The 26,003-nt window shown below is 45.4% G+C and overlaps 1 protein-coding gene across 1 annotated transcript in view; it reads left to right on the top strand.

The window, feature by feature from the left end:
- The first annotated feature begins 494 nt into the window (after positions 1 to 494).
- Positions 495 to 26,003, top strand: part of LOC132588769 (ras-related and estrogen-regulated growth inhibitor-like) — a 49,823-nt gene continuing 24,314 nt past the window's right edge. The window contains exon 1 of the mRNA XM_060261197.1: positions 495 to 595. Coding sequence (XP_060117180.1) covers positions 499 to 595 — 97 coding nt within the window. The 5' untranslated portion in view covers positions 495 to 498. The remainder of the gene's footprint in view (positions 596 to 26,003) is intronic.

Here is a 26,003-nt window from a genome sequence, read left to right as displayed (position 1 = left end):
CACAGCGCAGGCGACGCGGCCCCTTCCTCGTCCCTCCCTTCCCAGAGCCGCACAGAGGAGTCTCGGGGCGCGGTGAAGCCGGAGGCCTTCTTGTTCGCCCGCCGTGGCCCAGAGCTTCAGGCGAGCACGCCTCCTCCTATCCGCCAAAAACTTCTGCCCAAAGGCCCGACTTGTCTCGAAGGAGCCGCAAAACTCGCAGTGCTTCCTGCGGAGACGGAGCCAGTGGCCGCCCCAGTGCTGCTTCCCCTCTCTCCCTCCCCCCTGGGGGTCCCCGGCCAGGCCGCCCCGGCTGCTGCGCTAAGTGAGCGGCCCGGGCGAGCGGGGCTGGGCGTAGGGGGCGTCTTCCCTCCCCTGGGCGGAGCTCGCCTCCCTCCTCCCTCCCGCCCTCCCTTCCTCCTCGAGCGGCAGAGGCTTCGGAGCGCCCGCCGGGGCTGCTTGGAGGAGTGGCGGCCCGGGAGGGCGCGGGGAGTTCCGGCGGCGCCAAAGTCCGACTCCGGCATGAGCTTCCCGCGGCCCCTGCGCCGCGCCGTCAGCCTGAGTCCAGCGCGGACCCTCCGGCTGGTGGTGCTGGGGCAGAGCGCCGTGGGCAAAACAGGTACCTCCCCCCCACCCCCCGCCGTCGATCCCGCTTCCTCCGCAGGGCGCCGCTGCCCTGTCCCCCAAGCGCCCCCTCCCTTTGCCTCTCGCGCCTCCCCGATCCGTCCCAGCCCAGCTGGGAACGCCAACTTGCCCGCCCGGAGCGGCTCATGCCGCCCTCCCTTCTGGGTCGCCGGACGACTGAGGGGCAATGCGGGCAGGACTTCTCTCTTCCGCCAGGAGGGACGGAAGAAGGGACGCCTCTCCCTTCCTGCCGCCCAGCCCTGGTATCTGCCCGGAAGCCCGCCGCAAATCTGGAGGGAAAGGGGCGGCCGATGCCTCTTAAACCTTTAGGGACGCTGAGATGCTGCAGCAAAGCGGGACAGGGAAGTGCCACGCTTTATATGGCAGACCTGCTCGGTGTGGTTAGAAGAAGGTCCCCCAAAGCCAGTCCTGAAGTTAGTGCCTAGCGGGCAGCCCTGTTGGTCTGAAGCAATAGCCCTGAAGGGTGACAGACACGCGTCCCTCCTAAAACACCTGTTTGCAAGCGCTAGCCTTTTCTAGGCAGGACAAGAAGAGGACACCGGCATCACGCATCCATAGATGACACTGCTGCTGCTGCTGTTGTAAACTCTGAGGATGCATCCACAGTTTGTGTGGAGCTGTTCCCTGTGCCGTTTGGACTGTGAGCAGGGGCTGTGCTACTAATTTCTGTGTTCAGTAATGTACTAATGAGTGGGCTTCATTCCTGTGTGGTCTTTTGTAAAAACAAAGAACGTTATGCATCCGTTATGCATTAATTGTTCAGTGATTCTACAAAATTGGGTTTTGAAAGTTTAATACACATTGGTGGAGTCTGGAGGTTAACAATTAATGCATAACTAATCTGTGTATAATGATCCTGAGAATGTGCTTTCTGGATCTGCTTAGTCTGGTTTTTATATTTGCAAAGGAAATGCGATTTTTAAAACCTCTGTCTTTGAAACTTCTTTAAACCTCTTTTGCAATCAGTACCAGGTAATCTGATTTAAATCTGTAACATTCTCCATTCCATTGTAAGACTCCCACTTCATTCAGGAAAAGATTTTGTTTACCCCAACCATCACATGGATTTCTTTTTGTACTGAACATCTAGCCTGACAAAGTTCTGGGGAACAATGGCTATTTTGTGATACTTTGGGTGGGAGGATTCTAATTAAGAGCAACCTGGAGTTCAGGCTTCTTCTACCACCTGTGCTATACAAAGTATTTAACGATCTGCTAGCAAATTTTAATCTCACCCTTCCTCCAAGAAGTTCATGGCAGCATTCATGGTGGAGCCTTTCTGTTTTAACAATCCTGGGAGGTAGGCTAAGAAAGTGTCTGGCCCAGAGTCCCTCACTAAGCTTCATGGCTTAGTAGGAATTTGAATACAGGCCTCCTCAGAAAGGGTGGTGCTTTACTCAATGCACCGCACTAGTCACTGTAATCTTGTTCTGTCATAATGTAGGCATAATACGGGTGGCCTTGGGTCAGTTGCAGCTCTTTCAGAGCTCTCTCAACACAAAAAATAAGTTTAGCTTGCCACCTAGTAGTGCATAATTCTAAAAGAGCTAGAACTTCAGGCTGTCAGACAATCATAGGATCTCCTGGCTGTACCATACACAATGCTAGATGATGATGGTGGCGACAGAGAGGCTTGTGACTATCCTAAAGCCAGTCTGGGATATGAACCTGGACCTTCTACATCTCTATGTAGAACTCCTTTCAAATGATTTGGTTTATCCCAGTCTTCTTTCCCAAAAGCTTACCTCCTCTATTAGCATTTAAAAAATGTTTTAACAGCCCTAGTGGAGAAAGGGGAGAGAAGGATCTACTGGTAACCTCTTTCATGTGTTAAGCTTGGGTGGAGATCAAAGGGAGGGGGCTATACTGCGTCTGTTGTTTCCCTGCTCCTCCCTCATAATTAACAAAGCCACTTCCAGGGAAAGGATCAGACCTCAGGGGATGGGGGAGCTGAAAGAACTAACAGTGCATGCCTAAACTGAGTTACACCCTTCTAAAGTCACTGAAGTCAATGGGTTTAGAAGGGCATAACTCTGTTTAGGACTGCATTATAAAGTTTCTCCCTCCTCACATCACCCTGGTAAATGTGCCACTAGATGCATATTTTAACTGGATCCTGAAGTAATGTTGCATTCTCCTTGCTTCCTCCAGCTGGGGCATGTTCCAGAGGCAGGGCTGTCAGGTTTTGCTTCACTAAAGCTGTTATAAAGGTTTTACTTGCAAATGTGGATGCTGAGCATAGTGGAAGATTATTCCTAAAAACAGACAGCAGATCCCCAGAGAGTAATTTGTGCCACTGCACCTTCTAACTCCAGGGAGATACTTTCAACTGTCTCTCCTCAGCATCTCTCTGGTCATTTAAATGCCTGCCTCTCTGCACATGTACACACTCACAGCCCTTGCAGACCCCATCCAGGCAGTAGATTGCCCATTCAGGAGACAGTCCATGGGCATTAAGACAAACCTGCGTTCATGCATCAGGTTACCCAGCACTCATTCATGGTGATGAATGCGTTTGAACTTAGAACAATATCCCTCGTCTCAGATAAGTTACCTTGACAAATGAATTTGCAAAGCTTATGGCTTTGGATCTTGGGGGTGGGGGGAGAATGGAGCATGTTGAGAAAAGATAAAAACATATGATACATGACATGGCCAACTATTCATGTATTACACCAATCGGTGCCAGTTTTAAAAAAGTTTAGCCCTTACAGAAAGCTACTACTGAGTCCCCAGGGCATACTTAGTTGCACAAATCCAGATACCTGCTTGGCTGCCTGTTTCTTGCTGCTCTCAAAACACCGGTCAGAATTCTCTTAACCACCTTAACCCTTCCCTCACCAGGTGCAGCCCTCCACCACTTTCTAAAAAAGAGGAGTGGCATTTCACTCATAGATTGAGGATACAGAGGATGTCAGTTTGTTCCATCAGAGCTGCATCTTAACTAACACTTACTCTTTGTGCCTGCTAAAACAGATTTGCCTTTCCCCCAGACTTCTCAGAACATACCCTAACCACTACCACCACTTGACAAAACACTCTTGAATTGAAAAACGAGACAACACATTTTGCCTGATGGGCTTCATTTCAGTTTCTTCAGAGGAAGCACGGAAGGACGCCACTTCAGTAGGAGTTCCTGCTGGTTGGCAAAGGCCAGGCACATTTCCATGAAGATCCCATGAGAGTTCCAATCGAAGTCTCTTTTCTCCTTGCCAGAGTCTTCTGTCCTGCCTTGCATACATTTTTAAGCCTCTTAAAACCTACAGTAAGCTGCGGGAGGCTTCGTCTTTCTTCTTTTTGCCACCCCAAAGCTGATTCTTGCCCTGCTCTGATTTGTGCCCTGGTCCAAGGCTTTGAATAAAGCTTTATTCTGAAGGTATAACCTAGGGGTCCTTAATGTGGTGCTCATGGGTGCCATGGTGCCCATCAACACATTTTCTAGTCCCTGTCACGTGGTATAAAGAACTGGGAGGGACCATTTGGGCTTTTGCCCAGCAAGGCTTCTGATTGGCTATTGGAGATTTGATTGGCTGTGCAGCTTTTTAAAAATGTTTCTTCGGTAGCAGTTGCCACCACTAGGGTTGGCATGCCCATTAGGCGGCATTAGATGCAGCGCCCCCCTCCCTACCCCCATGCCACGAGGTGGTGGCGGCACCCCCTCCCCTTCTCTCCCCCCACCCCCCGTGCGTTCACAGCCTGACACGGGTGAATTATCTTTAGAATGATAGGGCTGAAATGAAGGCTTCTCCCTGCTCCTTTCTGGAACCGGAAAGGAAGGGGAACCAAGCCTCCATTTCAGCCCTGTCTTTCTAAAGATAAGATTCACCTGCATCAGGTTGTGAACGCACGGGGAGGGGGAGTAAAGAGAAGGGGGTGCTGCCGCCTCACTGCGCCCTGTGATTGCAGCAGCAGGGGGGAGGTAAAGGGAAGGGAAGTGAGGAGCGGGCAGAGGTGGTGGCGAGCGGTGGTGGCAGGCGGCGGTAGCGGCCAGTGGGCGGAGGAGGCAGGCAAACTAGGTGCTTGGCTGGGGCACCAGGAGGGGGTGGGGAGCCCAATTTGTCGCCCCCCTCCCAGCGCCCTAGGCAACAGCCTAGTTTGCCTAGTGGGTGAGTTGACCCTGATTAGACAGTTGCCTAGAGCAACAGTCCTGGGTGTGTGTGGTGAATTGGCTACCCCCTGGAAGGGTGGAGGCCGCCCCTCCCAGGTGATTTAAATCAAGCGGAAGAGTGCCCAGGAACAGCTGCTGCCCTCCCTGCTGATCAGCTGTTCAGCGGGACCTTTCACTGGTGCAGGGAATGCTGGCAGAAGCAGCTGGTCCAGCCTTCCCCCCTCCATTTAAAGAGCCTTCAAGCCAAGGCTGCCCCTGCCGGCAATTTAGATTGTATGGGAAGAGCGGCAGGAGCAGCCGCACACCTCTCAGGGCAATTTAAAGACCCCGATGACCAGCTGGTCCACAGACTCTTTCAGTCATGCAGGGAGACTGCAGCTGCTTCTACCAGCCCTCCCATGTTATTTGAATAGCTGGTGGGGGCGGCTCCCAAGCCCCTGCTGCTGATTCAGATTATGTGGGAGAGGCAGCAGAAGCAGCCACACTCCTCTCCACATAGTGGGGTCTTTAAATTGCACAGGGAGGTCAGCCCAGGTGCTTCTGCCAGTGCTCCCCACACCATTGAAAGGTCCCGCTGATCAGGTGATTGACAGGGACCTTTCACTGGTGCTGGAGGGCAGTGGCTGCTCCTTGGGCCCTCCCACACAATTTAAGTTACGGGGGTGCCCCCCACCCTTCCAGCCTAGGGCGTCAGGAAGTCTGGCACCGGCTGTGGGCACCACAGCACAAGGATCAACACTGCATTACTGAAGTTAAACTGTGGCGATCATTTTATGGCTCACGGTGCCTCCAGTGGTAGCCAATTTGTTGCTGTGCCCATTATGGTGTGTTAGAATTCCAAATGTGCCTGCAGGCTTAGAAAGGTTGGGTGTCCTTGGTATAATCTGTGACTTTTTTTCAGGGCTAAAATCTGATATAACATCAAGATTAGCCCATTCAAGCTGGCAGCCTTCCTGTCCACCATTCCCATATTTTCTGAATTACTCCCACTGTTGGGCCTGACTTTGGAGTATACCAGCTATAGAGGTTTGACCCACTACGGCCATGGGTAAAGAAACATGCAAGAAGCTGTTTCCCACCCATGGTTTCAGGCTTCAGTTGGTCCCCTTCCGGGGCATGAACTTCTAGCGTGGGCTGCACTTTTTCTTGCTTCAGCTCCCACAGATTCTTTTCCTAGCATCTTTCTCATGCCCAGCTGGGTCTTATTCTCCAGCTTTCTCCTCCCATCACTGCTGGCAGGCTCATAGATAAACAGTGTCTTGCTTTACAGCTAATGACTGCAATTCTCTACAGTCACAACTTGTCGGCTGCTCATCTGCCTGAGGGACTTACCCACCTTCTACTGAGTGCTCTGCAGCTAGGCTTCAAGATCAATTTGCCCCCCTGTAGCTGCCAATCAATTGTAGTGCCCGGCCTCCAGACTCTCATTAGGATCACTTTAATTTCTCTTACATGCTGTCCTTCCATCTTGCTTTGGATTACCCTTGAGTCCAGCTTTTCCATTTCATTTATCCCACTTACTCCATTTCCCGTCATTAGCAGCACTTCACAGATCTCCCTCTCTCTCCCCCGCCCCTCTTCAATTGTGGTATGTTCCACCCTGCTTGGCTTCTTTTTGGTTGATAAAAGTAGACTTCTGGTGTCTTCTTAATGTTTGCATTTATAAATGTATAAGCAGAGTACAGTGAAAAAGTTAAATTCTTAAAAACCAGACCAAGACAAAAAAGCAGACCGAGGATCCCCAGGGAGCAACTTTCATAGTCTGTCCCCTGCAAGGCAGGAACACTGTTTCACCTAACTCCCGCAAGAAATGCTCTCTCTCTCCCCGCTCCCCCATCTTTTGTCTGTCTGCCTCTTGCCATCCTTGTTCATTTGTTCCTCACATAACTCCTGCAGAGAACTCACTTCAGACCTTGCAGATGGATTGTCTGTTTAAACTATTCAGATGTATTAACAAAATTAACTTTCTTTTGTGAGGTCTCTTACTACTCATGCACAGTCACCAAGCAAGCTGCACTCACAACAGAAAAAAACCAATTGGCTCTGTCATAATGTCAGATAGATATTACTGTAGATTATTTAACAACCCCTACAATAGTCATGCTTATGTATTACTACAGAAGACCAGATTCCTCCAGATATACTATTGAGAGTTGATTTGACAATTGTAGTGATCATTTCATTTGGCATTAGGGGCACAGCAGACATTTCCCTCCCTCCCACTTTCTGATAACCCTGAAGCAGGGGAAGGGCCTCCAAACTGGGGGATTCCCTGCCCCCACCTGGGGATTGGCAACCCTACAGTGTGCAGAGTTTCTAGTCCTGGAGGCAGCCTGCTGAGAAGCAGAACTCAGGGCTGAAAATTAGAGGACACAGTTGTGTCTTGTGCTCTTCAAAAAACACCGAGTTACTTCATGTCTTCTGTTTCCTTTTGTCCATATAGTATTTTTTCTTTTCTTTTTTGCATACGACATCACTATATCAAAGGGGTATTGTATTTAGTGGAAAACAAACAGCATGATATTATATAGATCCTATGATATAGATTCCAGTGCATGGAAGGAGCCATGGTGTCACATCTGTTTACCCTATAGTGTATGGATGGCAAGCAAGGTGATTGGTGGTTGTGTATCACTTTCCCCCTTACAAGCACAATTCTCCCTTTCTTACAAGGGTATACTTTACTCCACCTGTGCATGTCTCTGTCACGGAAGCACTAGAAGTAAATGAGATATAACTCTTGTAGAATTCTCTTGTGAGGGTATCAGTCCATGTTCTGCATTCCAATTGGCATCACCATTGCATATGGAAAGTTATGGGCTTGCATGTCTACAAAAGGGAGCAAGAGCTAGCATAGCTCAGTCATGAACTGTGAAGCAAGAAGTCCCTGCCACAAATCTCATCTCTGCCAGGAACATTTGAGGTGGCCTTTTAGGCAAGTGACCCTCTTTTAGCTGCTGCAGTAGTGGGGAGTGTTATATTGGTCCACTTTTACAGGGTAGTTGGAGGGAATACTGAGATAATATATGTAAATCCTTTTGTACTTATTCTGTGTAATAATCTGTTTTAAAAGGGAAATTAAAGCACAGGTCACCATGCAGGTTCCCTATTGTACCACAGCTGTTACCTCAAGAGAGCTGTGCAGTTCTTCTGTTTAGGCTTAGTTTTTCTTCTTGTAGATGCCAACCAGTGATGTGAAGCAGAGCAGTCCACCATATTTTAATCATGCCATGAACACAAAGAAATTGATCGAAAGTAAAGGAGGCCCATGTGTGCTGAACACCACACAGGCATAAATGTGAGGAGCCTGATGCTGTACCTTCTCTTTACTAGGCCTTGGTTGCCCTGGATGTTATTCAGATCTCAAGACCTGAAATTAAATATCGGTTTGGTTTGTCCAAATCAATATACGAATTACAGACCTCCTCTTCTCAAAGGTTTTTGTTTTGTTTTGTTTTTACCATCACTGTGGTTGCTTGGCTAACAGACCCTCAGCCTCCAGGTTGCCCCTGTCAGTTAACCCCCTTCATTCTGACAGCATATAGCCCCCCCCCCTGCCTACCACAAATGACCTTCCATTACTCTTACAAGAATGGCACAGTGTGCCAGTATTTTATTGTTGACCTTTCCCCTCTATCCATGTTTGTGATTCTGTCACAAGCACTCAGACAATGTCCAAATAGCGGAGGGGGGAAGGCCCCAATCTGCTGGTTCCTGGTGAAAAGAGAACAATATACCGAGGCAGGAAGGTGTGTTAGATTTCAAAGAGCCTATCATTTTGCCTGCTCCAAGGAGCAAGGGAATGCAAAGATGATGTACTTTTCTTGATCTCAGCTCTAATAAAACTGTGTATCTCTGAATATACTGCCAGTGTAAGTTTAATTTTTAAGTTGTCAGGCACCATTCTTTGATGTTAGTGAGAATAAGACACTTTAATTTGGACAATCAAAAACCTGTGGCATTTTAAAATAAGGTGTTTTATGGTGTCTTTTTGCTTCTGCTCTGGACTTTAATGTGGAGTAAACAATAATTGAGCAATTAAAATAACTGTTTTAATGGAAATCTATACATTTAAAATATACATTCTGATTGGAATATATGAATACATATAAACACAGGAAGAAGGCCTCTTTCAGAATGTGATAGACCAGAAACTGAAATTGTAATCAAAGAAACAATAGCACAGCAAGAGCTAAAGGCCCATTAAGGAAGGGAATCCAGAAAACAGGTATTCCTTTAGTAGTCCTTGCTCGTTTTCATTTACTTCACATTCCACATAGGTATGTTTGGCAGCATTTCTGTCCAGCGGCTGCAATTGCTGGCACTCCAGCCAGGTGGCAGGTGTGTGAATTAACAAAGTTAAGGAATTCCACAGACTGACAGCAAACATTCCACAGTTCCTAGTGTGTCCCATAATTGGTAGCACTTGTGTGATGTTTTCACACTGGATTATTGAATGTTAGAAGGTCTTGAACATTCACGGTACCCCACTCGTCAACTGCTTGTTTGCAAGACTGAGCTTATCTCATGTATAAAGCTCTCAGTACTGAGTAATCATAAGTGGGATTGTTCAGAAAAAGATTGTTCAGAAACAGTAAAGCAACAGATGGGAACTGAAATGACTGTGGTTGTCATGTGAACTGTATTTCATACAGCAGATTTTGGGGAGAAGCCCTACAGGGGTGTCAAGCATAAACCCTGAGGGATGGAACCAGTCCATCTGGGGTTCTTATGCAGCCCATGAGCAACTGGTGCGAGGAAGGGAAGAGGAGGCTGCTAAGGGGGTGGGAGGGTGGAGCCACTCCAATTGTGGCTTCAGCACTGTGGAACAACCCCATCTGCAGCAGTCAAGCAGAATCCCTTTCACTTCAGGACAGCCTCATTGGTAAGTTGGGAGCCACTGCAGCCGCATTTGTACCTCTCCACTCAGCCTACAGCTCTGGGGATGCTGTCCCAGGTGGCTGCAGGGATCATCTTTTGCACATGGGGGAGGGGGGATGCTGATGAGCAGACAATTCTTTGTTGGGGCCTGCTGGAAGCCAGCTCCGCTGCCATATTTGCCCCCCCCCCAGCAGTTGTGCTTTGGCCCATGGGGGCATTCTTTAGCAGTTTCTTCCACCCATTGGGGACCTAGCCCTATCACTGAGCATGCAACTCAGTGGCTGAGCCTCCCTCCCCCATGGACCATCTGGTAGCCTTCAGCCATGGGTGGCTGCCACCTCATGGTGGAGCAGTGCTGGCGATCTCAAGTTATGCTGGTCGTTGGGTGGCCTGGGGCCTCTGCCACATGCATGGCCTTGTGCCTCCAATGCCTGCTCCCCCATCAGATGTCTGGTGGCCTTCAGCCCTAGATGGCTACCACCACATGAAGGTGGCATGGCTCGCTAACTATCTCTAGCTTGAACCCCCAGCATTGTCTCATAATGGATCATCTGGCAGCCTTGGCTGGAGGTGGCTGCTGCTGCATGGGCATCTCCAGCTTATCAGGCTCTGCTTGGCTGGGTCCCACTGAACTCATGGCTTTGGGCCTGGGCTGCTGCCCCCCATAATCACAGTTGGGAGATTAGTTTAACTTGTCTTCCCAGTCCACTTCCATGATGGCTCTGGGGCTCTTTGCATTTTATCCTGGGGCCTAGACTCACAACAGTGGAGGCATAAGCAGGTTAAGGAAGGGGGTTTGTCTTCCAGGTGTGGGCAGCATGGGAGCATCTGCACAGCACTGCACTGTTGGCTCTCCAGTCTGATGATGTGGGTTTTCCCCTGCACCCCATCCCAGTGCATGGGGCCTTGCAGTGAGGACACACAAACTTGGAGCTTACCAGCTGTCCTTTATAAAGTTTGTATTTCCGGTACCTGGCATTATGTTTTATGCCATGCATGGCTTGGCCTGACAAAGATATTTACATTAGATTCAGCACTCACAACAAATGAATTTGTCACCTCTGCATTAAGATGTTATAGTCAAGCAGGGATGTCAAGAGTTTGAGGGCCAGTAGAAAATCAAAAACCCTGAATTCCATGTTAGCAAAAACTAAATGAAAACTTGTAGCATCTCAGAATCGAACACATTTATTGTAGCATGAGCTTTCAAGGTGCATGAAGTGAAACCTCAGTCTGCACATATTTCTGTCTGTCTCTCTAATCTGTGTGTATATATACACATATATGCAGAGAAGGTAACATTGTGAGCACTGAGCTTAAGAAGCCATGAAATAGAAGATAGTTAATTTATGGCATGTATTTTGTTTGCCAACAGGCCTGGGGGAGCAGGGGGGAGGAAGTACCATCCCTTTAATGGAGGTTTAATGTTTTGGTATTTACCAGGTAATGTTTTATCTCCAAGCTATGGAAAGCATCAGCTGTCCATTTCCACACATGACACTTCTATTCAAGGGACAGGACATTTTTCTCCAGGCAAGCTGGCAACCATAGCTCTCTTTTCTGACACCTTTCTGACCATTCCAACTGCAGAGAAATTGTGTAGGACAGCCTTAGTGATTCCAGCATCAGCAGGAGATTCCCCCATCCTGAGAATCACCTCGTGCCAGCACTCATTCACTTTGGAGTTTTTGTATTTATATGTGCATGTGAGTGTGTGCACACACATGCACTTGGAAGTCATGGCACTCTCTGGTGATGGACTCCTACTGGGGGCATGGAGGATATTCAGAGAGGTGCCTGAATAAAGCCTGCCCCTGCCTTCCCAGCTCCTGGTATTCCAAAGAGGCCTTCCATCCAAGTATTTGCCAGAGTTGACTCTGCTTAGCTTCCAAGATTTGATGAGATCGGGCTTGCCTGGGCTATCCAGGTCAGGACATGCCAGCACTCATTCTTGATTCATTTCCTAGTATAGTTGCTGTCAAGGCTAAAATGTAGATGTATTCATCCTCTTTGAGTTCCACAGGGGGCTGCTCCATAAACAAGTTGCCCTCACTGCTTTCTGAAACCAAATATTTTGCTCCCAGTCTCTGTTTTAAGAGTCTCACCTGGTCCATGAACTAAACAATATTAAAAGGGCAAGTCCTTTTCTCCAGGCTTATTGACAATCCTGTTTTCATACAAGACTGAAAGGAATCCAGTATGAGCACAGCAACCATTCAGGCCCCCACCCCACCCCGTTAAGCTAATTGAATATAGTAGATGAGAAGTATCATTTTGCTTTTTCTGGTTATTACAATAAACCCTATTAATGGTTTATAATTCTGCAATTTCACTCTAGAGTCTCCCACTGATGTTCTTATGTTGAAAACTAGTGGCTTTCAGGTCAGCAACTGAGTGTGGTATAGTTTTGAACTATTGTAGATCTTAATGGTTATGTCAGTCTGGTATAGTCAAGTAAACTATAGTAAAGCGAGTTGGGTGTAGTAGTTAAGAGCATCTGTGAGAACTGGGTTTGATTCTTCACTCCTCCACATGCAGCCACTGGAGTGACTTGGGTCAGTCATAACTGTCTCAGAGCTGTTCTCTCAAGAGTAGTTTCTCTGTCCCGTCTACCTCTCTGTCCCGTCTATTATGCCCTTGGAACAGGCTGGATTTAGGAAAGAAAGGTCGACAACTGACCACTGCTTGATATTGCAACAGCTAATTGAGAAGTACTCTGGCAAAGGTACAACCGCTCTATATGCGGCTTTTATTGATTTAAAGGCAGCATTTGATTCCATCTCAAGGCAACGATTGTGGCAAAAACTAGCGGCTTCCAATATTGATAAAAGGCTTCTATTTCTTATTCGTGGCCTCCATGAAGAATCATTTCTTAGGGGTGAGATGCAATATGCAAGGATTACTCACAGAACCAATAAAAATTAAGAAGGCTGTAAGACAGGGTTGTCTTTTGGCCCCCATCTTATTTAATTATTACATCAGTGATATGGTGGAACATATGACTGATATTAAATTACACCCCCCAAAGCTGGCTCTTCGCCACCTTTCAGTACTGCTATATGCAGATGACGTGGTACTGTTATCTAGAACACCTATTGGGTTGCGGAGGGCATTAGACAGCTTTGTTAAGTATTGTGAAAACGAACATTTGGTAATAAATTTTGAAAAAACAAAAGTGATGGCTTTTGGTAAAAAAGCCAAGAAGAGGTATTGGACTATGAAAGGGGAGAAAATAGAACAAGTAACAAAATTTACTTATTTGGGAATGGTAATTCAGGATACAGGCGCCTATACTGAACATTGTAATATGAGGATGGAGAAAGCTGAGAAAACAATGTATGCTATCCTGAGATTTTTTCATTCTAAGGGGGGCTTTTATGTTCCGGCAGCACTGAAACTGTTCCAATATAAAGTTTTAACACAACTGCTCTATGGTATTAACCTGGGTATTTCGGCTAAAAAATTACAGGCTCTTGAGAAAGTGCAATTTAAATTTCTCCGTAACATCTTGCAGCTCCCGCCAGGTGTGCCAAATGCCCTTTTGTGACTAGAAACTGGGCAAATGAGAATTGAGGCCAGAATTACGTTATCTTCGGCATACCAATGGCTAAGAATCTATACAAACAAAAAAGGCCTCTTTCCTCTAATAATTCAAGACCCCTATAGGCCAAGGTGGCTGCAATTGGTTGAAAGCAATTTGGAAAGTATAGGATTCTCACTTGAAAACCTCTTGACGCAGAGTAATGCCAAAGCAAAAAGTATTATCAAACAAAGAATCTGTGATATAGAGAGACAAAGGGATCTAGAACAGGCCCCTTCTTTTTTGGCGTCTACTGAGACCAAATATGTTATGAGGATGGCCAAGTACTTTTCTTATTTGGAGGTATCAGCTCACAGAAGAGCCTTTACATTGGCTCGATGCACAGCCTTGCCCTCAAAAGTGTTAGAAGGGAAATATAGAAAAGTTCCGTACGAAGATCGACGCTGTTCTTGTGCTATGGGAGAGGTGGAGTTGATGACTCAAATGTTTTTTCGATGCCCATTCCACCAAGCATATAGGGACAGGTTTGTTTCCCTGTTTGTAGTCAAACCAATAGCAGATGCGGACAGGGCAAGTTTGGAGAAACTTGGTGGATGCAAGTCCATCTATCTCTAGACAGATAGCTAAATTCTGCCATTACCTTGTGAAGTTCCATACTAAGAAACAAGAAATTGTAGGTTTTGTATGATCTGTTTGAATTTTAGGTTATAAACGATTTTATATATTCTGATTTAAAGGATTTTATATTAATTTGAACTGATTCTGGATTTTAAAATTGGTTAAATTATATTTTAGTTATCCCCGACCTGGATAGGTGTGGAAAAGTTTTATGTATTTTATTGTATTTTATGTAGTTTAGGAGGGTTTTTACATGATGTGTTATAGTTTTTATATTGGTCTATGACCGTAATAAAAAGTTCATTCATTCACAGGGTATCTGTTATGGGGAGGGGAAAGTAAAGGAAGTTGTAAACCGCACTGAGATTCTTAAGTGAAGAGTGGGATGTAAATCCAATCTCTTCTCTTCCTCCTCCTCCTCTTTGTTGACTCCAGTGTCATAACTTTATTGTTTTTGTTTTCTTGTAAATTACTTTGAAGGCCTTCTAAAATAAAAAAAAAATCAGCATGAATATCTAGATTTTTTAAAAGTCTAGCTGCATATAGTTATGTGTGTGGGTTCAAAGTTTTCCAGATTCTTAGGCAGTGGTCTGTTCCTACATCTGCTACTTGAGTTTCTTTTAACTGGAAATATAGCTGAGGCCAGGGCTTTTTTTGTAGACAAAGCCTAGCAGGAACTCATTTGCATATTTGGCCACACACCCCTGACATCACAGTTGTCCACACAGGACTTTTTTTGTAGGAAAAGCTGAGCAGGAACTCATTTGCATATTAGGTCACACCCCGGGAACCAAGCCAGCCAGAGCTGCGTTCCTGCTAAAAAAAACAAAAATCCTGGCTGAGGCTAGAATGTGGGATCTTCTACAAGCACAGCATGCATTCTGCCACTGCCCTCACCTTCTCAATGGTGGTTTTTGTTATTTTTTTAAAATTGACCAGCTATCATAATTCTAGTTCTTTCAGTGACAATCTGAAGCAAACTGCAATTTTCCAAACTTGATAACAAGTGATTGCTTATTGCTATATAGTCAGGGCTGGTGCTAGGGTTTTTAGTGCCCTAGGTGAGCAGCCCACTAGCGCCCCCCCCCAATTTTTTTTTTAAAACAGAGAATTGTAGGAAAAATGAAGAAACTTTAAGCTATTTACATTTTTAATTTACAGTTTTTTTATTTAAAGTTTTATTATTTTTAAAAAATTGTAAGATTAAGCAATAAAAATTTTGAGAATACTACATGATTCTTTTAGCTAGAAGTGTCAGGGGCAAGACCTTCACATGACCATTTCTACGATCCTTTTAGCTGGAGGTGCCAGTGGCAAGACCTTGTGCATGCGAGAAAGATGCTCTATCACTGAGCTATAGCTCCCACACCATGGCTCTGTTAAAGTAGAGTAGGAAGGATGAGTGGAAACATACAACTTCAACAGGAGCCAATTTTTAGAAACTGTAATTGGCCCTTCTTCAGCTTTTACAATTGGTTAATTTATCCCTGCTGGGCCATCCACTTTCATGTTTCCCGGGTCTGTAACAGACCCAGGGAACGCAATACTGGCTGGGCTGCATCTGCTCTCCATGGAGTCTACTTTCCATTGGGGAAGGCAGGCTCCAAGGAGCACAAACGCTGCACGTGGGAAGAGGGGGTGCCTGGCAGTGGCCTCTAGGCCAGGTGGTACCCTAGGCAGCTGCCTCCTTGGCCTACTCCCAAAATGAATGTGGGTTGCATATTTGGTCCGTTTGCACTGCTCTTTGTTGGCAGTGGAGGGCATCATCACTTTGGAAAGTATTCCTCTGATGCTAGACATTTTTCCACTCCTAAATAGCCATGTATATAGTTCTGGGTGAGGCATGGACTTGGCTCGTCTAGGTAACCTGACAGGAAACAGTCTCCCTAGTTTCCTTCTCTGGCCCAGCTCTGATGTTCATTTCTGCTGCCTTTTTACCAGATGATGAGGTTTACATTTCATGATTGCTTGATGAACATTTCCTTCTGGAAGTCCCAAGATATAAAAAAACCTGCTGCGAAATAACTTTTGATTATATTAATGTTTTTGTCTATGTTTTGCAATTGTAAGCTACTATGAGAATCCATTTGTACATTAGATCAAATGTTATATATTTCAAAACAGTATTTAAAAATAATTATGTTCTGATCAATGGGTGCTTTCACCAGGGGCAGCACTGGGGCTTCCAGCACCCCAGGCAAGGGGCAAGGTGCCACCCTGCACCCCCCACCCAGCATAGACCCAGAAGGACTGGGTGGGAGATGCATTTGCTTGCCTCTGAGGCATTCAGAATACCTCAGAGCTGAAGAGCAAACACATCGTGCACCGCTCCCCCAGCTCTCCTGGGGCTTTGGGGGGGGGCTGGTTTTTTTTGAGGCAAAGGCACCAAATTTTTAACATAACATCTGGTGCATCTACTAAAAAACCCTCAAATTTTAAAAATATTGGACCAAGGGGTCCAATTCTATGAGCCCTAAAAGAAGATGCCCCCATCTTCCATCATTTCCAAAGGAGGGAAGGCATTTAAAAGAAGTGTAGTCCCTTTACATGTGATGGCCAGAACCCCCTTTGGAGTTCAGTCTTGCTTGTCATAACCTTGCTCCTGGCTTCACCCCCAAAGTCTCCTGGCTCCACCCCCAAAGTCCCCAGATATTTCCTGAGCTGGACCTGGCAACCCTAGTGAAACTTCAGCCCACAATTCCTGATGACCTCTCCCAGGGGGCTAATGTAAATAGCATGGGGGGATAAGACTGAACCCTGCAGAACCCACAGGCCAATGGCCATGGAACAGAGCAGGAATCTCCCAACACCATCTTCTGGGACTGACCTCCCAGATTTGCCTCCCAGACAGGACTCATACCAGCAAAATGCAGAAGCCTTTTTTCTTTGAATGCTTATCTGCAAAATAAACAAAAATGCCTTTGAAATCCTGATCTCTGCAAGAACTGGAATACAAAATGGGGTGGATGTATTTGACACCAGCATCAACCCACAGGCCTCTGTGCTCAGCCCCTTCCTTGTAATGATAACTTCTGTTGTTTTCTTGAATTTTTAATCAGTTTAATTGGGTTCCATTCTTAATTTAGTCCCATGCACTTCAGCTTTGGGTGGCTGCCCAGTTCTTGCTATGGAAGCAGGCACTTTCCAGAACTCCAGATTGATTTGTTCCACTATCTTGGCCTTTACCAGTAAAGTCCAAAAAGATGTAGGTAATTACAGACTACAGGACTCTATTATTAATATCTAGCTTTATGTGCCTATGTCACGGCTCTCCATGTGCTGTTACGTCATAGCTATTTCTGGAAACTTTCTGCAAATTAAGCCTGACATCCATTTCTTCAGATTCCATTTTCCTTGTTTTTCTGATATCCCTATCAAACCAGAATGAACGTAGGTCAGTGCTCCAAATGCCATGGTGCAAAAAGATATTACTGGTGCATGTAAAGAACTGGATGCTGTTGGAGGAGATTGGATGGAGTCATGGAGGATAGAACTATTTGTGACTATTAGCCATGGTGACTGAGGGCAACCTCCACCTTCAGAGGCACTGAATATCAGTGCCCAGTGGCAACATCGGGGAAAGGCCTTGGCCCCTATGCCTTGTTGTTGGATCTCCAGAGGAACTGGTTGGGTACTATGTGACACAGGATGCTGTATTGATGGACCACTAGTCTGAAACCAGCAGGACTTTTCTCATGTTTTTATGGTCTGTTTGCACTGCTCTTTGTCGGCAGTGGAGGGCATCACTACTTTGGAAAGGATTCCTCTGATACTAGGCATTATTCCACTCCTTGACTGAATTATGGCGAGAGCCAGTATGTGTAGTGGTTAGGTTATTGGATTAGCCCTGGAGAGACCTTGGGGCAGTTGTTCTCTTAAACAGAAACTACCTCACAGGGCTATTAATGGGGATCAAATGAAGTAAGGGAGAACCATGTATATTGTCCTGAATTCTTTGGAGGAGAAATGGAATAAAAGTGAAACAAATTGTCTTTGTGGCCTATTTCTAGGTTCCACATATATGGCTCCACTACCTGCCATCAAAGCCATTTATGTGTATTAATAACTAGGGTTTTATCTGTTTTATCTGTTTTATCTGTTTTAAATATGGATCCCTTTATATGTGTAATTTTGATGGATCTACTATTGGAAGCCGCCCTGAGCCACTTGTGGGAAGGGCGGGATATAAATCTTAAATAAATAAAATAAATAAATAAATAAATAAAAATTCTGGGACTTAAGTGAAGTAGCTTGCTAGCGTCTTTAAAGCCCTTTGTGGCTTGAGCCCAGCTGGCATGAAGGGGTACATTCTTCCTTCAGAACCTCTTCCTGTATTAAGACTGGCAGTTGAAGACAGGTTCTGTATGCAAGCCAGTGACGAGGTGAAACCAGTGAGTAGGTGGAGTAGGGTTCCCATTTCTGGGTTGGGAAATTTGGGGGTGCAGCCTTGGAAGGGCAGAGTTTGGGGTGGGGAGAAATTTCAGCAGGATATAATGTCATAGAGTCCAACCCCCACCCCCAAAGCAGCTGTTTTCTCCAGGAGAACTAGGCTTGCCATTCCCCAAATGGGAATGGGTTTCCCCCCACTTTTGGGGCCTCCAATCAGCCACCAGAATTGGCTGATGTGGGAGCCCTGCCCCCGAAGAGCTTTGGCATGTCTGGTGTGCCCACCATGATGCTGTCACCCAGTGATGACATCATTATGCCAGGCATGTCATGGGGGTGCTCTAGCATTTGGGTAAAAACTCTGTGGTGACATAAGAGTCCCCCCAATGATAGCGTGCCCCCTGTGCGACATGCCTGGTGTGATGATGTCACTTCCAGGTGACGTCATCATGCAAAATACTCCCAGAAAGAGGACTGGAGACCCCTTGCTGGCAGTCAGGTAAAACTGTTACTTGCAGTGTGGAAGTTAGTTGAAATTTCAGGCGATCTCCAGCTCCCACCTTGAGGCTGGCAACCCTAACCTAGTGGAGGAGGGCCTTTTCCATCACCATTCTTCTACTGCAACACTCTTGGAAGGCCTAATTAAACCCTGCTGCTTCACACTTCCAGAGGAAGTGCTGTGATTTTAAATGCTTGTACTTGCAACTGTTCCATTTTTTGGCTATGATATTATTCTGTTATTTGAGAAATGTTTTGTTGCTACTCTGGGAGGCAAGTCAGAGTTGATATTTTATAAACAAATTAAATTTTGCAGGAACAGAATTGGGGGGGGGGGTGCATATTAGTCTGTCATGAGATGTGGGGGGACTGCAGTCCACAGGCACAAGGACTTGCTCCCACAGAAATGTGTCGGTCCAAGCCAATATTTTGAATTTCAAGTTTTGGCAAGAATGATATTCTGTGTTTTGGATTTAGTGAGGAGAAATGTTAATTTCAAAACCTCTAAGAGCCAGTTTGGTGTAGTGGTTAAGTGCGCGGACTCTTATCTGGGAGAACCGTGTTTGATTTCCCACTCCTCCACTTGCACCTGCTCAGATGGCCTTGGGTCAGCCATAGCTTTTATAGAAGCTGTCCTTGAAAGGGCAGCTGCTGTAAAAGCACTCTCAGCCCCACCTACCTCACAGGGTGTTTGTTCTTTGGGTGGGGGGGAAGATAGAGGAGATTATGACCGCTCTGAGATTCAGAATATAGGACAGGATATAAATCCAAAATCATCTTCTTCTAAATCCAAATGGTTCCCTGGAGCCATAATTTTCTCTATTAAAGCCTAAGAAACACAGTTGCACTTCACTGAGGTGACCTCCTGTAAACACATGCAGTGAGAACGAGAAACATATGTACAGAGTAACTGGAGCCATTTGCTGGGGAGACAGAACTGGCTGCTCCCTGGTATGCGCTCCATGTTTTTTGGGAATGCAAGTCTTCACTTCACACTTTTCATGTTTACTGTGAGCTGCTTCAGCATACTTAACTGCGCACTGGATTGTGGCCCAGACCTGTACGTTTTCAGTTATGAAGGACGGAAGGGAGGAGATTTCTATGAAGAAAATACTGCGGGTGTTGTTGTGAGAGCAAATTTCTGTGCCTAAACAGTACATGGGGGCTGCTGCATAATTCCCCCCACCCCATACACCTGTTTCAAAGATGACAGCAAGTGATAAAAATAAGCATCTCACTCTTAACAAGAAATACTGACTTTTATGCCCAAGTCAACATCTAATGTTATTTTTTTTTAAAGTTCAGTATGCATGAATTTATCAAAATACTGTAAGTTCTTTTCTGCTCTGATTTTTAATGGATCCCCCTTTGGCATTTTAGTACCACTTTCTTCAGTTATGAATCCATTACAGCACATTTCTTATCCAGAGAGAGGGTTATGTTAAAGTATGAGCTTGCTAAACCAGGGCCTTTAATTGCTAAGCTGAAAGACAGTAAAGATTATAGCTGTTTTCATAGACAATGTTCATTCATACATACAGATCCCCTACTGAAAATTTCACAGCTTTTCTGTCTTTTATTATTTGCAGAATAATACTTATTAACATAATAATCTTCTTCTGGTAGTCAGACCCTAAAGAGAATTTAAGACTTCCTGGATGCACTGGAAACTCTTTGTTCTAGCACTCCTACATTACCTTTATTTGTCACCGCTAGAATAACACTTAGAACTTGTGGCTGCCAGAAAAATCTTCAGATCTCCTGGCTATTCTACACACGATGCCATACAATAATTAATTAATGAATCTGTCAACTGAAATGCCATTTTGATTTCTCAAAAATGTTGTCCCGACTGTTGTTTTTTTATAAATCTGTATAACTCTGGGGTTTATATATGTTAACCTGATGTTACCTGCCGTGTGCTAGTAATGCTCATATATTATTACTGTTGCTGTGTGCTGTTTGAGAGAGAGAGAGGAGGCATTTCTAAAGGCTATTTTCACTGCTGTTTCAAAAAGGGAGATGATATAGTAGTCCCGTCCAGTCCTACCTGATACCCCTGCTGAAGCTAGTTGGTGGTAGCATATAGTGACTATAACCAGTTGACACAGAAGTGATGCAGTGACTATTAAGCAAGTGCATATTGGGACGGCCTGAATAAAATCAAGCCCAGAAGCCAAGCAAGACAAGGTAACACCCAAACTTTAAAATGCTCATATGTCTCAGTCTGAATGTTCTCATCTGAACTTCCAGGAGCTATTGTTTTGGGGCTAGTAACCAACACAGCATAATTCCCAAAGCTCTGTCATTATGGGATTCTTCTTTCCGAAGTTATTCCATAAATGGTAGTGACAAACAGAGGTCATGGTTAGCCCTTAATCACAACCCTCTTTCACAGGTGCCCACCCATCTTCTTCTACCTCTTGGTCTCTTGCCAAAACCACCTACTTCCCTTAATCTCTGGACCCTGGATAGTATCCCTGTTGGTGCCTCTTGCCTCTGGCTTAATGGTTTGTACTCAGTATGTGTATTTGGAACAATAAATCATGCTTCAATAATCTGGCCCATTGTATTCTGTCTGGCTGTAAACGACCATTTGGTCAGGGCAGTGTGTTTACTTTTTGTCTTTTCTGTTAGAAGAATGAGTTATGCTGGGTATAACTAGACTCTTGGTGGCTGTAACTGCCCAGACAAAGCATATCATATGAAAATTACTGTTTTTAAAATGACCATATAAGTAGACTAAGTTATTGAGAGAGAGAGAGCATGCAAACAGTTCTTCTGAGTGGCTCAGTGCTTATGTTGTGTAAATATCATTTACATGTGTAAGTATTATTTACATTTTATATGACTTTTATTTCGACTGACAAGACTGTAACACATATTCCAAGGAGCCATCTGGGATACTTCTTCCTTTGAGTGGCAATTTGTTACATGGACAGAATGTAGGTAGTCAGAATTACAAGGATGCTCCTCTGCCCTGCATGTGACCAAATCCTGACATCTCCATGCGTGCTGCGAAATGAGAACTGATCCTTCAGTTTTACAAAAAGCATGTATGCCACCTGGGAAATGGAATTTAGCCAGGAAGAAAGTGGAGTCCAACAATGTTCTGTAGTCTTGCGTTTAGGTATAAACTTACATTCACAGATTCCCACCATTTCTTCCTACAATAGAACCATTTCTTTCTGCATGATGGGTCATGGAAACATGTCCAAGGTCCTTTATCTGTCTCTCTAAAAGGGTTATAATGTGAATGGACAACATATTCAGCACTCACTCAAGCCATCAGTGGATGCAAACCAAGATCAAGAATACTAAAACTAGAGGCTGATAACAGCATTCAGCTGGTCCCAGATGTCTATATACTGGGAATTTACAATTTCTCAAGGATTAGGATTTATGGTTTCACGTAATTTACACTAGCTGCCACCACTGATACTGTTGATCCAACTCAATATGAAGGAGTTGGGTGATGGCCATCAGGCTTGAGGGTTTCACTGAAGGTATTCCTGTGATCTATATATTATTTGCATATATCATGGATACACATACATGCAGATCCTCCCGGGGCTGCTCCCCTGATGTTGAGCCCATCCTTTAAACTGTGCTTCTGGCCACAGCATATGCCTGCTGTTTTTCTGCAGCAGCTCCAGCATTATGAGGAGGTGAAAAGGGCCCCTGTATTGCCTGCTGTCCACAAGAAATATAAATGCATTGTTTTTAGGTTGGCCTTTTGCAGTTAATTTCATTAGTGGGTTATTATTTTGAGGGAAAGTTGTACAGGTGTGTTTTTATAGCAATGCTGTTTGTTAACATGCTTGTCAGATTTGGTTTGGGGAGGGTAAGCTGCTAGGGGAGGGAAGGTGGCGTGGTATAGACCGATCTTGTCAGATTTTTGGAAGCAAAGATGTGTGGATACTTGGACTGGAAGCCACTAGGACAGACTTTGCAGAGGAAGGCAATGACAAACCACCTCTGCTTCTTACTTGCCTTGCAAGCCCCTTGTTGTGGTTGTCATAAGTCAATTGTGGCTTGACAGCAGTTATACAAATAAGCCGCCTAGAGCTGGTGTGATTGGTGGAAAAGGAGGGATATAAATATTCTAATTAATAAATGGGAAGAGTACAAAATAAGAATGTTGTGTACTTGGGAGGTGGTAATGGTTTAAAGGTTAAGGAACAATGTACAGGAGGGAAGTTAACAATTTACCGCACAGGATTGTTTCAAGACAATCAGGTGAGTGACCTAAAGCGATTATGCTTTCTGCATCTAGTCATCCACAAGAATTACTCCAGAAACCATCCCATGAACACAAAAGGAAAAATGCTGACCAGAGCAGTGTCTCTTATTCATAAGCTAGTGCCTAAGCAATCCAGCTTTTCCTCTGCATTGTAACTAGTCTAGTAATTGGCATGGCACTCCATGTATTGAGAGCATTTGACACCTGTCAGTTGTGTAACAAATGGCTGAAGAAGCCCAGTTCACAGTGCATTTGTGTTTCACTCAGCAGCCTATCGAAAGGAGTATGGTTACACTTGGGTAGCTTCCCTTTGAGAAAATACTTTTCTGGCTCTACCTTGGAGTTTAAAGGCCTCTTTGTGCAGGATGGACGTGCTGGAAGATACAATTCAAGCCAGTACTTTTCCATGGTGAGGCAAGAATAGCTAGCCAGAGCTTGCTAAGGGACCTATCACTCCAAATTACTGTTTCAAGAGGCAAAATCCAACATAAAGTGGGAAAAACTGAATTTGTACTGCATCCCACAAAGAAAAAAAAGTCCCTTTCTGGTCTCTAGGGGATCTCACTTGTTTTATTTAAACAAGCAAAGAAACAGCACCCCCCCCCCCCCCAAAAAAAAGTAGCATACTAAAGATCTTAGTCCAGGGATTTCATTTTTGTTCCCTCTGGCTACTCAGCTACTATAATGAAAAAGAAGAGCAGCAGTTTTCATACTCTGCTCTTCTATTGTTTACCAGGAAACAAGGCAAACTCCCACAGGGACTAATATCAGGGTCAGACCAAAATATCTCCTTCTGTTCTTCCGGGAGGGATGGGTACAGAATTCCCAGGAAGAAATAGTGTGTTATGTGTGTGGTATATTTGTTGTTAAAGGCATCTGACTAGTGGGGAAGCGTTGCAAGAAGCAGTTTCAGACAGTTTCCTGCATTATTTTGCTCTTTCTTCCTGTAAATAGGCATCTTGAACCTTCATTTTGGGAGGTTTGCCAGATTTGCATTGCAGGCTTAGACTTGTCCCGTTTCCTCACCCTGATGTTGTTTGTGTCTACTGCGTGCTTGCTGCTTCTGAGATGAGTACAGTTCCATATTTTAGTTTTCTGAAAAGCATACAAACACAGACCCCAATTTGTGATTATTTTAATCTGCTAAAAACATTCCCATGACTCTACATACCAACTCACTGCCCACTTTCTCTATATTTAAAGATGGCTTACATTCTGAATAAGACTTAATTGGTCTTAAAGGTAGTACTTGTCTACTGCTTTGTTCTATTGCTTCAGACCAGCACGGCTGCCCACTTGGATCTACCTTCCTCACAGGTGATTTCAAGATTCCCTGTTTTGGCTTTTAAGGGTATTGAAGAGAGTTCATATTTATAATTATTCTTGCATGCTGGTTTGTGGCACATGATCTGGGGAACATGACCTGACCTATGGAAATGACTTTTGATCTATTAAAACGTATTCAGATATTCATTTTCTGAGGCTGTACAATTTTCCCATTCATACTAAAGTTGTATGGTTTAAATATCAGACTTGGATGCAGTGGCAGACTGGGTCTAAAAATATTGGTCGGGGAACTAGGCGAGGGCCTAAGGTGCCGGCTCCCACAGGGGTGCCTCCCTCCCGTCACAATTGGTGGCTGCCCCTCCGATCCCACCTCCCCTCCCGGCACAATTGACTGCCCCTGTGATCCCGCCTCCCCCCTGGCGTGATTGGCTGTGCCTTGGCCCTTCCGCTCCCACCCCCACCCAGCGAGATCACAGCACACCGCACCTCATGGGCAGTGCAGGAGCTCTAAGTGTGCCTGCTGCCTCCAGGACTTTGTGAAGGCTCCCCAAGCCTTGGGCAGCCTTCGCAAAGTCGGTGGGGGGGAGTGCTTTGTGGAGGCTTCCTGAGGCTTGGGCAGCCTTCGCAAAGTTGGGCAGTGGGGAGGAAGGGAGCGCTTTGCAGAGGCTTCCCAAGGCTTGGGCAGCCTTTGCAAAGTCGGGGGGGGGGAGAGAGCGCATGGTGGAGGCTGCCCGAGCCTCGTCAGGCGGGGGGAAGGAGAGAGCGCATTGCAGAGGCTGCCCGAGCCTCAGGTGGCTTTCGCAAAGTTGATTTGTGTGACAGCGACGTCATAACGACGACATCAGCGCGCGTGCTGAGCGCACGCAAATTTAATTAGGTGGGGGTGGAGGGGCAACATCTAGCCTGGGGTGCTGGAAACTCCAGCACCAGGGCTGCTTATAGAAGCTTTTGCCCTGGCAGTACCCCTCAAGGTTATACTCATTTGGGCTAGCTTCTGTTGTTTTGGCATTTGACCTTTGGACTTCTGTGTGATCTCATGTCACAGGGACCAGGGAGGGTTTTTTTTCTACTGGCTGCCACCACTTTGGTAGAGATCTGTTTGGGAGGGCTCACAGCACCCCCCTGACCCTTGTGCCTTCCTTATCAGCAAAATCTTTTATTTGTAACCAAATACACATGAGGACCCAGGCAGTTCAACAACAACAGTTTTATTCTTAGTGCTAAACAAATAGTGGATTATAAACAATAATTTTGGTGATGGTGAAAGGTGAAAAAAAAGTACAGGTTACGGTTGCCTAGTCGAATTCAAGAAATATCTGGGGACTTTGGGGGTGCAGCCAGGAGACTTTGGGATGGATCCAGTAGCAAGTGTGTGACAAGCATAGGGAGTTTTGGCCGCTGCATTTAAAGGTGAATTTTTTTGAAATGCATGTTTCATAAGGATAAAATTTTACCCAAATGGGATATCTCCTAATTAAATAGGGGAATGAGCAAAATTGGAGACCAGTGAGATGGAAGGTAATTAGGAGATCTTCACCAATGTTTTACAGGGATTGTTTCCGGAGAACGCTCAAATAAAGGAAAAGACCCAAGAGTAAAAACATACATACATAGCACATGGGGAAAACACAAACACTAAGAGGAAAAATGCAAGGAGCAGAGACACAATGAAAAATATTTGCTGTCTTCACAATGTATGCAATAGCATGAAAAGTTGACTCTGGCTGCACGTCATGTTTCCAGGCTGGGATTCCCAGCTAAGCTTCATTACACAATCGCAATAGTAAAGATCCAAGCCTCTGTAACATATGTGTCGGCCT

This window comes from Heteronotia binoei, chromosome 21 (genome assembly GCF_032191835.1).
Source record: "Heteronotia binoei isolate CCM8104 ecotype False Entrance Well chromosome 21, APGP_CSIRO_Hbin_v1, whole genome shotgun sequence".
Classification (NCBI taxonomy): domain Eukaryota; kingdom Metazoa; phylum Chordata; class Lepidosauria; order Squamata; family Gekkonidae; genus Heteronotia; species Heteronotia binoei.
Note: the sequence above shows the minus strand (reverse complement) of the source record. Positions and strands in the feature narration are given on the sequence as shown.